At 34.7% G+C, this 17,963-nt stretch overlaps 1 protein-coding gene across 3 annotated transcripts in view; it reads right to left on the bottom strand.

Annotated features, from left to right (window-relative positions):
• Window positions 1–17,963, bottom strand: part of ILRUN (inflammation and lipid regulator with UBA-like and NBR1-like domains) — a 112,824-nt gene that overhangs the window by 20,515 nt on the left and 74,346 nt on the right. For all 3 annotated transcript variants that reach the window (XM_074311222.1, XM_074311223.1, XM_074311224.1), the window contains exon 4: window positions 360–688. In XM_074311222.1, the coding sequence (XP_074167323.1) occupies window positions 360–688 (329 nt within the window). The remainder of the gene's footprint in view (window positions 1–359; window positions 689–17,963) is intronic.

The following is a 17,963-nucleotide window of genomic DNA, read 5'->3' as shown; positions in this document are numbered from 1 at the left end:
AGAAGCAGAACTAGTGATATTTTGACTTTGTTTAAATAATACTCAAGAAATTGAAGGACCTCACTGTCTTTTAAAGCACTCAAAAAAAGACCAAAACAACTAAAGAAAATTTGAAAATGTGGATGTAGCAAAGTCTACAGGACATGAAGATTTTTTAAAGTAGGGTTGGTTTTTTTTTTGTTGTTGTTGTTGTTGTTGTTGTTTTAAGATATTATCAAAACGTAAGGGCCAACAAGAGAGGTAAGTAGTTTGAAAAGAAACTCCTTAGATGAACGGCATTCTGGGCTTCGAAGTCTGCAATGACAACAAACACCAAGGCCCATCACCTACCCCTTCTCCATTTCTCCTAGGGCACCTACCTTACTGTAAGTCACTACCGATAAGTTGTTTGAGTGACTGCTGGGGGAGAGATTTACAGAGTTTTGTGACAGTCCGTTTTGATCTTGTTCAATTTGGTCAGGAGCAGGAACCCATGTGTTTTTGCTGATAGTGCCTAGCCCGGAACCCCCAGGGTCTTTTAAGTTGTTTTCATCTGGTTGCCTGTTCTTCTGCGGAGAGGCGAATGGGTTAAAGTTTCCTTCTACCTTGCGGTGCGGTTGTGTGTTGAACTCGGTTTCAAAGGATGACAGCTGCTGCGTTACTCCTAAAAGTCCTCCCACCTCCACACTGAGAATCACCCAGATGACATCTGAAAAATAAAGCCAATTCACATCAATACAAGGACTTGTCCTCAGGCTATGACAGAGGGAAACCTAACCCTGAATGAGTCTATGGACCATACTACATCTAACAAGCACCAAAGTAGAGCTATGTATTTAAGAACTGCTGTTGTGGCATTTCTACACAAAGTTTCTTTTTAAATTTAGAATTCAACTTTTATGCGTCCTACTTGTAGTAAAATGGTCATCTAGGCAAGAATATAAAAGGTATTAATTCCAAGTAACTGGATAGTTGTGGTTTATGTCATCACTTTAAGTACATTCAGACAGATAGAGGAGTCACAACTCTTAAATAAAGAAAATATTAATCATTAATAAACACATAAAAAGCTACTAAGATATCCTAATAAGCAAAGATGTATAAATCAAGAATTCATACATTTAATATTCATTAAAAATGGCAAAAATGAGGGGAAAAAACTGGTTTCACCAATAGTAGCAGAATTGTGGGGAAACAAATACTTGAATTTTATGTTCATGAGTTTTAAACTTTCTTGATGATTTGGGGGGGAGGGTAGTTAAAAGAGTTATCTGTTTTTATACCAGTCATTTCCTTATTTCCTTTCCACATCACCATTATAATCCATCCATGTAACAGAAAAGAACAAAGCTGAAAACCAATTTCACTACTACTAATAGCATATGCAATATTATGGTTCCATACACCAAGACAAAGGAAGTATGCTTCATTATCTATTTTCTGGGATTATCATGGTCACCTAAAACAGTATCAAACTCAAAAGGGAATAAATTCTTGAAAGCTGCACACTGAACCTAATATTTATTTTTTTTATTTTATTTTTTTAAATAAATTTTTTTATTATATATTTTTTTATAACATTATCCCTTGTATTCATTTTTCCAAATTATCCCCCCGATGACAGGCAATCCCATTTTACTTGTGTTACATTATAACCTAGATATAATACATGTGTGTAAATACCATTTTCTTGTTGCACAATAAGCATTAGATTCCGAATGAACCTAATATTTATGTTCTATTATAGTTTTATTTCCAAATTTCCATTTTAATCTGCAGTCTATTTTAACATATCTGATCTGTCTTTGATAAGATCTTAGTAGTTTATAACTTGATTGGTTATAGCAAAAAAAAAAAATAATCAGTAAAATTGATCATATTTGTTAACTCACAGATTCCAATTCTAAGTATATCCAAAGTAATCATAAAAGGGGAAAGAAGAACTACTGCAATATGCATATCTGTTCTATTTTTTATTTTTAAAAAATCAGAAACAGCTTATATTTTCAATAATTAGAGAATAGCTGAATGAATCATAATATATGAACGTAATTTAATATTATGGCACATAAAAAATAAATGTGAAGCATACAAGGAAACAGGCAAAAACATATGTGTGTGTGTGTGTATGATGCAAAGAAAGACAAATAGCACCAAACTGTATGTATACTAACAATTTTTTTTTTTAAAATGAAGAAAGTAAAGTCAAAGATAGAATAACTTTGCAGTCAAGCCTAGAATGAGAAATGGAACAATTTTTTTTTTTTGCTAGTTCATTTAGCTTTGAGATAAACTCTAGGATTTTATATAATAAGGTATGAATATTTTATAGGCCTATTTTTTATTAATGATTAGTTTATAATTTAAAAATTATTCTGTACAATTTAATACAAATTGTGCCTCAAACAAATGAAAACCCTGATTAGGGTACAGTGAAGCAGACAGTTTAAGGTATACATATTTAAATTTTAAAATTTAAGTTCCTAATTTCCTGAACTGACAGACTAAGTTAGAAACAAAAGTAAAAAGAAAGGAAAAGCAGTTAAAAAACCTAAATGGCAAGATTCAGAGAATAGTAGTATTTACATTCTTGGTGGATTTTCATTTTTAAAAGGATAGTTAGATAAACAGATCAATCGACCCACTCAGGTAATTGATGAACAGCTAGGACAGGGATAAATTTAAAAACTGATTAGGAGTTATAGGCTAGCAAATAATGAGAAACAAGGTAAAAACTATTCTAACTCAATTTTAGTTAAAAATCTAATACTCTGCAACCCTGTCTTTATGAAATCATTCAGTTTGGAATGCATTTCCTAGTTAAAATGTTCAGAGGTATTTGGGAAATATTTTGTCTTAATGGAAACATATAAATGGCTCTCAAATTCTCAACAAGTCCAAATCCTAATGTAAATGGGAATATAGTGCCATCTGCTGTTAACTTAACAGCAAATAGTCCTAATTAACCAAGGAATATAAAGTCCTCTATTACTACACTATGACAAAGAAAAAGCTGGGCCTCCTATGAAGAGAGAGCAGAAAGTTATCTTCAATCTAGACAGAGCCAAGTTTCAAGATTTACATAAACAAACAGCACAGGATTCTAGCATGGCAAGAACACAAGGGTTTTGAAAGGAAAAAAAAAATTCAACAGGTGGAGATGTAGTGGGATAAGCTGGTTCCAGCATGAAGCACAATTTGTGAAATGAATTCATGTGAGAAATGAAATTTATTCAAAGTTAGTTTCCTGGTCTTCAACCTCAACACTTCTTTCTCCTCACAAAATTTTCTTTCATCCAGTGAAAACCATCTATGATTCTCCTAACCAATAAACTGTGACAATGACTTAAATATAAATGAAAAGAATGTTTTAAAAAGACACCATCAATTTTTAAAAAAAATCAATAAAAAATTTTTAAAGGAAAATATTAAAATTAAACCAAATACAATACCAAACTGGGGCCTCCAACAGAAGAACTATGAATGTTTCATATGATTTCATACATAGTCATATTCCTTGGTTTTTGTTTAACTGTTTTTCTTAGTTACCAAGAGAAGGCTTATGAATGAAAGAAGAAGGAGGAATTAGTCTACATGATGACTACAATGTAAAAACAGAAAACATCAATTAAAAAAATCAAGTGCCTAAAATATAGACAAATATAGTTTTACAAACTTCTCTAGTTCCCAATCCCATTTTTTCCTAAATGACTTAACAGTCAGATATATAGTTAACAATTGAATCCATAAGAAAATAGAACCACATAAATGTCCTCAGCAGGCTGCATCTGGCCTGCAGGCCGTAGTTTGAGAACCCCTGGTCTAAATGAAGTGATGCAAGGTAAAATTTCATGAATTAACATTAGAGAACTTAAAGAATAGAGCTCCCCTTTATTACCCCCCATCCTATAACAAGCTCTATTTTCCTTCCAACTGATTACATGTTTACTGAAGAGGGATAGTCTAATTCAAAATTCAAAAGTTCTTCCTGAAATACCCTCATTCATGAACCTGAAAAAAAGTCTAGAAAAAGCATGGGTTAAATAAAAGATGCAAGCAGTGCAAGATTTGTCATGCAGAGGGTATAGGCGATAAGAAAACAGTGATAAATTGGAGGGAAAGGAAACTAAAATTCTTGTCCTTTCCCCTCCCTTATTCCAACATGAATAGAGACTAGCTAATCACCATAGAAGAACAACCAAATCAGGAAGCCTCGGTCTGAGGGATGGAGCTCTAGAAGGAAATGGAGGAGACAAAAAATGAGGAGGGATATAATAGAAAATGCTAAAAATCAAAAGACTAAGAGGGCAAAGAGAGCAGACAAAGTCCAAGCCACAGGCAGACAACAAACCAAAAAGCATAAAGACAAGAAAAAATAAAACTTTGAAAAGAAGAAAAAAAACACTTTGAACAAATATTAAAATATGAAAGAACGTTAACTGTAACATAATATAATTAGATAAGGCAAATTAAAGTAACTTTGATCAAGTATGCCCCCAAAAGAGCCTGAAACTGGGCACACCCTTTGACCCAGCAATACCACTACTAGATTTATAACCCAAAGAGAGCAAAGAAAAATATGTACAAAAATATTCATAGCAGCTCTTTTTTTAGGGTGATGATGAACTAGAAAGCCATCATTTGGAGAATGGCTAAACAAATTATGATGTCTAAACATAATGGAATGCTAATTATTGTGTTCTAAATGATGACAAAAGGAACAGTTTCAAAGAAATCTAGGAAAGTCTAAATCAGTGGTCCTCAAACTTTTTAAATAGGGGACCAGTTCACTGTCCCTCAGACTGTTGGAGGGCTGGACTATAGTAAAAACAAAAACTCACACTCTGTCTCCGCCCCTCAGTCCATTGGCCATAACCGGCAGGCCACATAAACGTCCTCAGCAGGCTGCATCTGGACTGCAGGCCGTAGTTTGAGAAACCCCTGGTCTAAATAAAGTGATGCAAGGTAAAGCATCCTGAGCCAGGAGAATTATTTATACAAAATCAACAACACAGTAAAAATGAATGGTTTTAAAAGGACTTAAGAACTCTTAGGATTCCAAAGTACAACTGATGAATTTTATCTACCTCCAGTCAGCAGGTTGTGTGATGTGTGTGTGTGTTGTGTGTGTAGTGTGTGTGTGTAAGTATGTGTGAGAAGAAGAAAGATAAGAGAGGAGGAGAGTGACAAGGCAATCAGAGTTAAATGACTTGCTCAGGGGTTCACACAGTATCAGGTATCAGAAGATGTATTTGAATTCAGGGTCCTCCTGACTCCAAGGCCAGTGTTCTATTCATTAGTTGCTCTGAAGCTATATATTTCTGGACATGGCCAATATGAGAATTTGTTTCATTTAATTATCTATATTTATTACAAGGACTTGTATTCCTTTGGGGGAAGGGGAAATGGGAAACAGAGAGAAATTAATGCTTCTTAACTTTTAAAAAAATTTAATTAAAAAAAAAATCAGAATTAACTAGTAAAAAGCAAAGTAGCTCAATCTACAGTCTTTATTGTAATAAATGGTTAGAAATAGACAACAGACATCTGAAAAATTAGGAAAAAAGAGATGGCAAGATTATTTGACTTGCCAAATACCCCAAACAATAAAAGTATAAGAAGTACAATTATCAAAATAAAACTGTACAATGAAATAAATTCTCATGATTATTTCATTTATTTTCAAAGAAAAAATGCTCAATGGTTTTTATCCTAATTTTTTATTTTTAATTTATCTTTAATTTTTTAAAATTAATTTTATAATTATAATTTTTTTTGACAGTACATATGCATGGGTAAATTTTTACAACATTATCCCTTGCACTCCCTTCTGTTCCAAATTTTCCCCTCCTTCCCTCCACCCCTCCCCTAGATGGAAGGCAGTCCCATATATGTTAAATATGTTATAGTATATCTTAGATACAATATATGTGTACAGAACTGAATTTCTTGTTGCACAGGAAGAATTGGATTCAGAAGGTTAAAAAGAAGTTGGGAAGAAAAACAAAAATGCAAACACTTCACACTCATTTCCCAGTGTTCCTTCTCTGGGTGTAGCTTTTTCTGTCCATTATTGATCAATTGGAACTGAATTAGATCTTCTTTTTGTTGAAGATAATCACTTCCATCAGAATACATCCTCATACAGTACTGTTGTTGAAGTGTATAATGATCTCCTGGTTCTGCTCATTTCACTCAGCATCATGTAAGTCTCTTCAAGCCTCTCTGTATTCATCCTGCTGGTCATTTCTTATAGAACAATAATATTCCAATAATATTCATAACATTCATATATCACAATTTACCCAACCATTCTCCAATTGATGGGCATCCATTCATTTTCCAGTCTCTAGCCACTACAAAAAGGGCTGCCACAAACATTTTGGCACATACAGGTCCCTTTCCCTTCTTTAGTATTTCTTTGGGATATAATCCCAGTAGTAGCACTGCTGGATCAAAGGGTATGCACACAGTTTGATGACTTTTTGGGCATAATTCCAGATTGCTCTCCAGAATGGTTGGATTCTTTCAAAACTCCACCAATAATGTATAAGTGTCCCAGTTTTCCTGCATCCCCTCCAACATTCGTCATTATTTTTTCTTGTCATTTTAGCCAATCTGACAGGTGTGTAATGGTATCTCAGAGTTGTCTTAATTTGCATTTCTCTGGTCAATAGTGATTTGGAACACTCTTTCATATGAGTGGAAATAGTTTCAATTTCATTATCTGAAAATTGTTCATATCCTTTGATATTTATCAATTTGGAGAATGGCTTGATTTCTTATAAATTATAGTCAGTTCTCTATATATTTTGGAAATGAAGCCTTTATCAGAACCTTTGACAGTAAAAATGTTTTCCCAGTTTGTTACTTCCCTTCTAATTTTGTTTGCATTAGTTTTGTTTGTACAAAAGCTTTTTAATTTGATGTAATCAAATTTTTCTATTTTGTGATCAATAATGATCTCTAGTTCTTCTTTGGTCACAAATTCCTTCCTCATCCACAAGTCTGAGAGGCAAACTATCCCATGTTCCTCTAATTTATTTATGATCTTTATGCCTAAATCATGGACCCATTTTGATCTTATCTTGGTATGTGGTGTTAAGTGTGGGTCCATGTCTAATTTCTGCCATGCTAATTTCCAATTTTCCCAACAGTTTTTGTCAAATAATGAATTCTTATCCCAAAAGTTGGGATCTTTGGGTTTGTCAAACACTAGATTGCTATAGCTATTCACTATTTTGTCCTGTGAACCTAACCTATTCCACTGATCAACTAGTCTATTTCTTAGCCAATACCAAAAGGTTTTGAATGAAAATGAAATAAATTCTCATGATTATTTCTTATTTATTTTCAAAGAAAAAAATGCTCAATGGGTTGTTGTTGTTTTTTTAAAAGACAGAAAATTAAAGGATTAAAAAAAATTTTTTAAAGAGCTAAAGATTTAAGAAAAACTAATATAAGCAAGTAGAAGCAAAGATAGAAGAGGTAAATTAATACTCCAGGACAAAAGCACCAACATCTTTTATGTGAAAGAATAACAGTGGGAAGTTACATGAATGAGGAAAAAAATAATGGAGCATACATTCAACAAAGTTCAAAGATGAACAATGAAACATGATAAATAGTTATACTCTCTCAATAAGGAACATGAATAGGAGAGTAAAAAGGAGAAAGTGCAGAAGAAGACTGGGATTAAAAGCAACAGTGAAGACTGATTTGGACAAAGCAGCTCTTGTCCCAGAAAGGAAAAGAAATAGGAAAAGGTTCTACTAAAGAACATTTCTATGAGAGAAAAGATCTATGCTGTCAACAATTAAGAGATAGGAACATGATATGTGAAGAATTTACAGAACAGACCACCTTATCTGAGAAAGAACTATACCTCCCTGGAATTCCCATGGGCAAACCATCACCCAGAATGGTGGGGGGGTTATGGAACCAAAGAAAGAATAGCAAGGGCCTGAGAAATAAGAGTCAGAACAACAGCAGGGGATAGTATATGTCTTCACAATTGGGACCCTGTATTGACTTCTACTATAAATGTTCAACTGAAATTACTTCCCACACAAATTTCTATGTCTAAGAGTGAGTAAGGTATAGTGGAAAAGAGGATGGAGGTAACAAAGAAATTGGTTATTAAAAACAAACTTGGTACATTTTCAGGAATTTTATCTCTATGAGATATAGAGAAAACAAAGAAGTTATGGTTACTGTTCACAAATCAGAAAATAAAACTGAAAATAGAAGAGAAATAATGGTGATAAGTATGATCATCATCATTTACTAAATATTTACTATGTGTTAAGAAACAAGGATACAAAGGCAAAAAAAGTCCCTCTCTCCCCAACTCGAACTCTCATGAAAACAACTGTGTACATAATAGTACAAACAGTATATAATCTCAAAAGGAAAACCAAGAAAAGTCATTTGTTCACAGTGGGGTCTGAGCTGAGTCTTGAAGGAAGTGAGGAAGAAAACATTTCAAACATGGGGAATAGCCAATTAAAAAGGCATAGAGTCAGGAAATGGTGTATTATATAGAAGGAAGACTAGTGTTGAAAGACTTTGACATGGAAGATGGAAAGAAGCCAGAATATGACTTTAAAAGTCAAAAAGAAGATTTTTATATTTATCTTATAAATAATGGGGAAACATTGGAGTTTATTTGTAGGGAAGGAGTGAATTGAGGAATGTGTGTGGCAAGGGTTAGCCAGATCAAATTAGGCACTTCAGAAAGATTACTTTGAGTAATCTCAAAGCTGAGTAGAAGATTTAATTTGGAATGGAGAAGAGACCTGAGGGAGAAAGGGCAACCAAAAGGTTATTGCAACATCCCAGTATAAGGCTATTACAAAGACCTGCATTCAAGGTGGTGGCTATGGGGAAGTAGTGAAGGGGATTATAAGCTATGACTGTGAAAGTAGAAATGACAAGACTGGACATGTGGGGTAGTTTTGAGTGGAGCTGAGGATAACACCAATCTAGGCTGGAGAGATGGTGTTCTTTAACAGTGAAGTTAGGAAACAGTAAGGGTTTGGGGATAAATATAATGAGCGTTCTTTTTGGACATACTGAGTTTGATATAGCATTAAGACATCCAGTTTGAGATTTTTATTAGGTAATTGGTGCTACAGAACTAGAAGTTAGAAGTCAGAGTTGCCTATAAAGATAAAATAGAGATGTGATAATGGAATCCATAGAAGTTGATAATATCAAATAAGACAGCATATAGAGAGAAGACACCCACAGTAAGTGAGCCTAACTAAATGAACATCCAACAAAGGAAACTAAGAAGGGCTGATCAGAAAAGTAAGAACCCAGGAAAAAGTGTCATGAAAATCTAGAGAAATATCTAGGAAAGAGGGGGATCAATAGTATCAAAGTTTGTAGAAATCAAGAGCAAGATGATTTCATAAAAATGAACTGATACAAAATGAAGTGAGGAGAATCAATACAATAGTACATAATAATAAAAATATTGTAACAATGATCAATTATGAAAGATTTAGCTCAAGACAATTCCAAAGGACCCATGATGAAAAATGTTATTCATCTCTGGAGAGAGAACTGATAAACTTTTGAGCTCAGACTGAAACACATTTTTAAAATAATCTTTTTTTTTCCCCCTTGGATTTTCATATGTGTTTTCTTTTCCTACAGGGTAATAAATATGAAAATATTTTTTATGATTTCACATGTTTAAGTGATACTATAGTGCTTGCCTTTTCAAGAGGTAGGACAAAAGGAGAGGATTTGGAACTGGATAATTTTTAAAATGCATGTTAAAAAATTTTTTTTTACATATCACTAGGAAATATTTAACAAAGTAAAATTTTAAAATACATTTTTTAAAATGGCTGTAGAGAAATCAAGAAGGATAAGGACCGAGAAGAGACCATTAGATTTGGCAATGAAGAAATCAATGATAACTTTGGACAGAGCACTTTCCGTTCAAGGATGAGGTAAAGAAGCCAAACTTAAGATTGTCTTTTAAAAGACAATCTTTAGTCTTAAAAGATTAAGTATAACCTTTTAGAGTCCTGACTTGCTAAAGCAGAGGTAGAGTAACATTTTTCTATCAAGTGCAAATCATGCAAAATTATCAACAGTAGGATATTATTGTACCTAGCTTTCAGCTTATCTTCACCTTCAAGTACCTTAGCAAATTATTTTGAAGACTTTATATGGTCCTTGGGTGGGATTTGTCCCATCCTGCTCTAAAGGAATAACAAGCAACTTAGGTTATAATGTATGTCAAAGTCTACTGACTTTGTAATAAAAAAACTATGAATAGAATTATAGACAATTAAACTTGCAAAATTACAATAGAGTGACAATGAGATGACTACCAATTGCCAAAATACTGCAAAGTCATTCAACTTATATATGTAAGCATGATCCATTTTACCAAGAACATTGCTTTGAGTTAAGACTAATTTCTAAAATTCCTTATATAGAGATTAAAAAGACATCTAATAATACTCTTTTAAGAAATGGGTCTAACAAGAGGCAGCCTAATATGGTGAAAAGTACAGGATTATTTTTAAACAGATGACCAAGGTTCAATTTCCACTCTGCTATCTATTGTGTACTCTGGCCTTCAGGGAAAGGACTTATGAGCAAAGAGGCTCACAAACAGAGGATGCTTCATACAGAGGGAATTTGCTGCACTTAGGGGAAGGTCTATAGGCATTCGGACCCCAGAAATCCAACCAAGTGCTTGGTGAACACTGGCTACTAAGGCATGTGTGGCAGTATCTCTAAAGAATTAAGACAGACCATTTCCAAGTCAATTTCCAATTGCCTAAACCAATTTAGGCATTTAATAAAGTTTCTGCCTTCAGTGGGCTAGACTCCTTGAAGGAGGTAGAAGGCCATAAGAACAAGGCAAGAGTTTGTATAGAGAAGTAAGAATAAGAAAGAACACAAGAATTGGGCAAAGGAAGAAAATTGGACAATCTCGGATACATCTGGACCTCAGATAAGATGAACATGGGAAAAAAAGACCTATGATTAGATAACTTATTAAGCATATTAAATAAATTAGAATAAAATAAATTTTTCCCATGCTTATCCTATTTGTGATTAGATAAATCTCAGATAGGATACGCGTGTTCTTTTGTTCTAGAGAAAGTCAGGATATTGGGGCTGGATTCCATCACTCATCTGTGACATGAAGAGATTGGATTAGACTAAGAATTTATAATGAAAGGTTCATGCCCTTGTTTTTTAAAATATATTTTGATAACTATTTCAACATAATTGGTATGTATATATATATATATATATATATACATATATCATATATAATAAATATCTAATAAAGGAAAGGGAAGAAAATCTCAAGAAATGCTGCTAAAGAAATAGAAATTGAGGGAATATTCATTAATTATCATGCAATAAGAAATGATGAGCAGGTAGATAACAGAAAAACTTGGAAAGACTTATGTGAACTAATGCCAAGTGAACTAGAACATTGTACACAGTAACAGCAACATTACGCAATGATTGACTATGATAAGACAGCTCTTCTCAGCAATACAGCAATACAACAATCCAAGACAATTTCAAAAAAATCAGTATGGAAAATGTTATCCATATCCAGAGCAAGAACTATAGTATCTGGATGCATACAGAAACATACCATATATCTTGGTCTCTCAGGTCCATTTCAGCCCTTAGTCTGTGACTCTATTGGCTTTTTAACCAGTTATTAACTTGCCAAATTTGTTATTTTCCAAAGTTTCAATCATAAAGTAGTGGTAATAAAAATGAAAAATGCCACTAGTGTCCCATTCCCTCACGGTTTTGGACATTTTGCTCAGGATTTCATAAGCTTATGAGAACATGCTTGTTCAAAATGGCCCAGTAATTTATACTCAAGTTAGCTTAGCATTATATTCACTGTCCTTTCTCTATCAAACCTTTTCCCCATCTTTCTCTAGATCTTTCTCGCATTCTTTTCTTTCATAGTTCATCTCAAATTAAGAAACTACCATGTGAAAGGCACTGGGGAAAAACAAATCTTTCTGCTTAAGGGAGCTAAATGGCTAAATAATAAAGATTTTGGGACTAGAGTTAGAAACACTGAAATTCAGATCCACTCCAAATGCATCATTCCCATCACTCTCAACCTTTCCCCATACCAGATAATTCCTTTTATCCTTTTATTTTGCGTGACTATTTTTTTTGATAAATTTTAAAATTTATTTTAAACTTAAATACAAAATGAGAAAAAACATTGTCATGTACCTAACAGAACTAAGTTATTTTATACTGTCTAAATGATCTAAAGCAATATTGAATAATATGGCTGTTACGATGTAGTTTTTCTAATTTTCTCTTTTAATTAATCTATTTTAGCTTTAAATTTGCCTAATTATTTTAAGTAATCTAAAACAATACTGAATAAGACAATCTACTTTGAGATCATGATTACTATATAACTTTTTAGAATAAATTTTACTCACGATCTTTATCTTGTCTGTGTATCTCTCATTCCTATAGCATTTCCTGAAAGCAATATGTTAAATTCAAATTTTAAATCTGCTCCCATTCACTATAATTAATCGAGTATTTTCTTTCTATTTTTTCCTCACTAGCCTTCTCACTCATTTCTATCCCTCCTCAACCTTCTGTTTTCCTTCTACCCACATGGTGACTTCCTATTCCTTAATCTACCCAATCATTCAAGAATCCCTTTTTCTTTTTTCCTTTTCTTTCTTTCTTTCTTTTTTTTTTTTTTTTTGAGGTTGGGGTTAAGTGACTTGCCCAGGGTCACACAGCTAGGAAGTGTTAAGTGTCTGAGACCAGATTTGAACTTGGGTCCTCCTGAATTCAGGGCTGGTGTTCTATTCACTGTGCCACCTAGCTGCCCCTTGGAATCCCTTTTTCTTATCCTCTTTCTGTCCAACTATTCCCTCCTCCCTTATCTTCTCATTTCTTTTTGTTTGTTTTCTTTTCTTTTTCCTGAGGCAATTCGGGTTAAATAACTTGCTCAGGATCACACAGCTAGGAAGTATTTAGTGTCTGAGACCAGATTCAGGGCTGGTGCTCTATCCACTATGCCACCATGCCACCTAGCTGCCCCCCTCTCATTTCTTTATGTTGTTCCCTCTTTAACATTGCTGAGAATAAGATTTCAGTACCACATGCCCTCCTCTCTATATGAGCTTCTTCATATTAAATTTTAAAAGTATTCAAAGACCTTCAACACAGTAGTTGCTAATAAGTTTTGTAATTCTTATTATAGCTCCATTATGTTTAAATTTTTTTCTCCTTACTGCTTTCAAAATTTTCTCTTTTTAAATTAAGAGCTTTGAAACTTGCCTGCAGGGATCTCTTTTAGGTGGTGATTGATGGATTTTTCCCTGTTTCTGCTTTTTCTAGCAATTTTCCTTTCTTGTAATATTTCTTGTAATGTTGACAAGATTTTTTTAATCATAATTTTCAGGTAGTCTATTCTTTTATTATTCCTAGAGCAGAAGTCCAACCATATCAATGAACTCCAGTGGCTCTGAGGATCAAATACAAAATGTTTTATCTGGCATTCAAAGCCAGATAAACCAGATAACCTAACCTTTCTTCTACTTTTCCAGTCTTCTTATATCTTATTCTATAACACATAACCCTTTAATCTAGTGACACTGGCTTCCTGGTAATTTCACAAAAAAAGGCATTCGATTTCCTGATTTGGGTAATTTTCTCTGACTGTCCCTACCAAGGAAGCTTTCTTCCTTTGCTCTGCCTACTAACCTTTCTAATCTCCTCTACTTCTTTTACTGGATTTGCCATTAATTGCTGTAAGAAGTTTGTTAAAAACCAAATCAACTGCTGAAGTGAAATGAGCAAGACTAGGAGATCGTTGTAAACTTCAACAATATTATATGATGATCAATTCTGATGGATGTGGCTCTCTTCAACAATGAGATGAACCAAATCAGTTCCAATAGAACAGTAATGAACTGAACCAGCTACACTCAGCAAAAGAACTCTGGGAGATGACTATGAACCACTACATAGAATTCCCAATCCCTCTATTTTTGTCTGCCTACATTTTGGATTTCTTTCACAGGCTAATTGTACACTATTTCTTTTTGTACAGCAAAACAACTGTTTGGACGTGTATACATATATTGTATTTAATTTATACTTTAACATATTGAACATGTATTGGTCAATCTGCCAAGGGGGGGGGGGAAGGAAGGGAAAAATTAGAACAAAAGGTCTGGCAATTGTCAATGCTGTAAAATCATCCATGCATATATCTGGTAAATAAAAACTATTAAAAAAAAACAAGTAAGTAAAATAAAATACCTGTAGACAAAAAAACAAACAAAAAACACAAAAAAAAACAAATCAACAAAAAATTCTCATAGAGCCTTCGTTACAGAATATATAGATTACAATCATGTAGAATCATTCATCATAATTACTCTTGATATATGAAAATTCTGACTATAGTGATTTCTCAGATATGAAAATAGTAACTAAATGGGACCAGACTGAAGCAGGAGGGAACTGTTTTCTTTATTATAAGTTATGGTCCCTTTAAGATTATCACTCTGAGATTGTGTCCCCTTTGATCAGCATCTCACAGAGCCCAAACCTTTCTGGATGAGAGAATCAACTCCCATAGAAATGCTAAATTCTCATTCAATTAAGGACTCCTGATCTGAGCTATCCTAGCTCTCACCTGGTCTGCTCTGCTCGGGCTGTCCCAGCCCCCACCAAGATACCCAATATAGCAGCTTCCCTCAACTAAGGTCTTTGCAGATGGGCCTAGGTAGTTTGAGATCTCTGTCACTTTCAGCTGCCAAGATCCTTTTGCCCACTGAGAAAAGCATTCTCTCATATCCCATAGATCTGCCACTATAGAAGTCAGTCTCTCTTGGTAAACTGATTTCTATCCAACAATAAACTTTCATTTTGCAACTAATATTCAGGAATGAGTGAATTCTTTCATTCCTAAACCTGAGGCCAATTTAAAGGGGATTCTTAACAACTCTCGTATTGCCACTAACCTCTTGACCACCAGGAATTGAGACCACTCAAACCACATCAAGATGAAGATTTCTCAGACTGTAGGACCTTAGTTTCAGTAAGTCACATGACCCACAGGAGTAGACCATGTTGCTGACTTCCTTTTTAATCCATCCAATGAATTTAAAAATTAACAGGAAGGGGAAGTATACTCATGTTTTGTTTTGTTTTGTTTTTCTGCTATATCATCCATTTTCTGTTTCTGCCCTGTGTTACTCTATTCTGGACTTTCCAGATAGTAAGTTGCCTCACTTCTTGCAAAAACTGAATTAAATTTTTCTGTTTGTATCTGGAGATGGCTCTGAGTAGTCAATTTGGGTAAGGAGGGTCTAAAACATCTTGTTCTACACAGTTTATGGGGGTTCATCTAGGATCTGTGACTTCTCAGAGAGATGGCTGGGGGGTCTAATATGAGACATATATCAGGTTGAGCTTTCTCCAACCATCCTCAAGATTAGACTCTCAGCCTTCCTCTTTGTGAATGTGAAGTATGGGCTTGAGGCAGAGGCCCTGGATAAAAATAGACTTATAAAGTCTCTGAAGAAGCCAGAGGACAAGACAGACAGGTAACCTGTGCGTGCATAATCCAGAGGTAAGAGCACTACCTGTGCCCTTGGTCTGTTCCTTAGGCTGAATGGGACTCTGGGATCATCAAGGATTGGTAATCTAAGGAAAGAGGGTGGCACCTAATAAGTTAGAAGGAAGTCCTGATAAATGGCACAGAGCAGAGGCATGCTGGGTCCTGCTGGATGGAGATCTGATCAAGAAGATAGCTAGCTCTGTGGTTTACAGGATCACAAGTCATTAGCTTAGAACTGTCCTCCCCAGAAGGAAATGGGGAAGAAGCAGTCCAAACCCAATCTTTGGAGCAAAAATCTGAATATATGAATTACCAAAGTATAAAGAGAAAGATAAAAAGAAAATGATAAGATATGACTCATCATTGTGTGGGGATAGGACAGTCCTTCCATGTCATTTTTCTCTCTGGATCTTTGTGCAGAATGGCTGTGTCATGTTTATTCTGTGAGCTAGATTTGTTACCTGGAAAGATTTAAAATGCAGCCAGCAAGAAGAAAAACTTCTATGATGTAGTTAGAAACATTGGGAAAGATTTCTTAATACCTTGACTCCTACCTTAAAAAGGAAAAAAAAAAAAGCCTGACTTTTTCCTGTGAACCCCAGCTCTGGCCAAGCTGGGGGCTTGTTAGCTAATTTTTGAGAGCAATCATTGGGGAGTTTGACAATTGGTCATTTCAAGATTACAAAAGTGCTTAGCATAAAACAAAAATAAAACCTAGTAAGAAAGATATGATGTGATTATCTATATATATAGCTGTAGAGAAGTTTAAAAAAAAGTGATTCTTAGGATGGACTGAGTGAATATCATTAAATTTGCTGAAGTCTCTTAGTATGAGGGCAGGTGTGACGACTGCGTTAGCACCCTGGATACCTTAGAATCAGCCGGAATCAGGATAAGCAAAAGTCCTTGCCCTTTATTCTTGGTCTTTAGCGGTAAACCTCAAGGGGAAGAGACCTCACCTCCTCCTCTCCAGCCCAGAAGTGACTCTGGCTAGTCTCCCTGCACTTCCTAGTCCCTCCCACAATTCTCTGTATACACCAAATGATTGGGCCAGCACAGGATAGTGGGAAGGGCCATTTTCCAAGCATATTCTTATAGAGAACTGTCCAATTGATAATTAGCCTCGAGTGCTCCATTGTCCAACCTCAGTGCATTAACTCAAGAGTTTCAGCCCTTTACAGGCAGGAGTAGGATGAAAAAAGGAAACAAATCAGGGTAAATAAAGCAGCAAGAGTGTCCAGGAAAACAGTTAACAATCACCAGAAATAGGCTCAAGTGATATATCTGCACAGTCATCCTTCAAAGGAGAAGAGATTATTCAGTGACAGTGAGTCTAACAGTGGTGATGACAAACAAATATTCCAAGCTCTACCTCTGAGACTAAATTGGGGAATATGAGAGAAGATAGATGCAACCAGTATTAGAAAGGAAAACAAAAGAAGTGTTGTTACTAGGGGGAGCTAGGTCTCAGTGCAGGGGGGGCAAAAGGTGAAAGAAACATGAAATAAAGCAGTCTAGAAGGAAAGGAATATAGTTTAATATAGTGTGAGAATTCCAGAGGATACCATTGAAAAAGTGGGAAGATACACAGCACAAGAATAGAGAGGACAGGAGCTGAGGCCAAAGGAAATAAAGAGAGTAGAAAATGCAAGATTTGGGGAGAAGAGAAGTGAAGAACATTTTTTCTACCATCTGGAATTCAGGATCACAAGGACCACAAGAAATTAAGTGTTAATAGTGGATGGGGAGTGGTTCCAGTGACAAAAGGTGGAAAGTAACATTCTTGATATTGGCTTACTTTAGAGTCTCGACTTAGGGTTTCAAATGGTCTCTCTCTACACTTGGTGTTTCTGGCCTCAGAAAGAAATAGGAGCTCCCAGGGCAAGGGAAGCAGCAAATTGACTTTTGGTCAACATAGACAAGATAGTGACAACTCAGAATGAAAGTAAAGTAATTCAAATCCAAGTCTGCTTTTGTTCTTTCCTAAAAAATAATTAGAAGAGTATAAAAATAGCTAAAAGAGACCTGAAACTTAAGATAAATGAAGAGACAGCAGTAACCACCTAGTTGATCAGTTAAAAAATTGCCAAATTTGAGATGATTTACAATTTAAAGAACAACAAAAACAACAACAAAAAGGCAGATGTGATTGCAGAGCTCACGTCAGGGAATTTTGTAAGCTAATGAAAAAACAGAAAAATACTGAACAGTACTCAAAAATGGAAAAATATTTTCCCAATATTAATTTTTTTAAAAGGGTGGGAAAGAAAATGGGAACCTCATAGTCAGTGAGCTGACTATCATTCTTCAGAAAATTTCAATAAGTAAGTAAAGTAAGAGTACATTCTCTTAGGGATAG

This window comes from Sminthopsis crassicaudata, chromosome 4 (assembly GCF_048593235.1).
Source record: "Sminthopsis crassicaudata isolate SCR6 chromosome 4, ASM4859323v1, whole genome shotgun sequence".
Classification (NCBI taxonomy): Eukaryota; Metazoa; Chordata; class Mammalia; order Dasyuromorphia; family Dasyuridae; genus Sminthopsis; species Sminthopsis crassicaudata.
The sequence above is the reverse complement of the archived record's forward strand: the minus strand, read 5'-3'. Positions and strand labels throughout refer to the sequence as shown.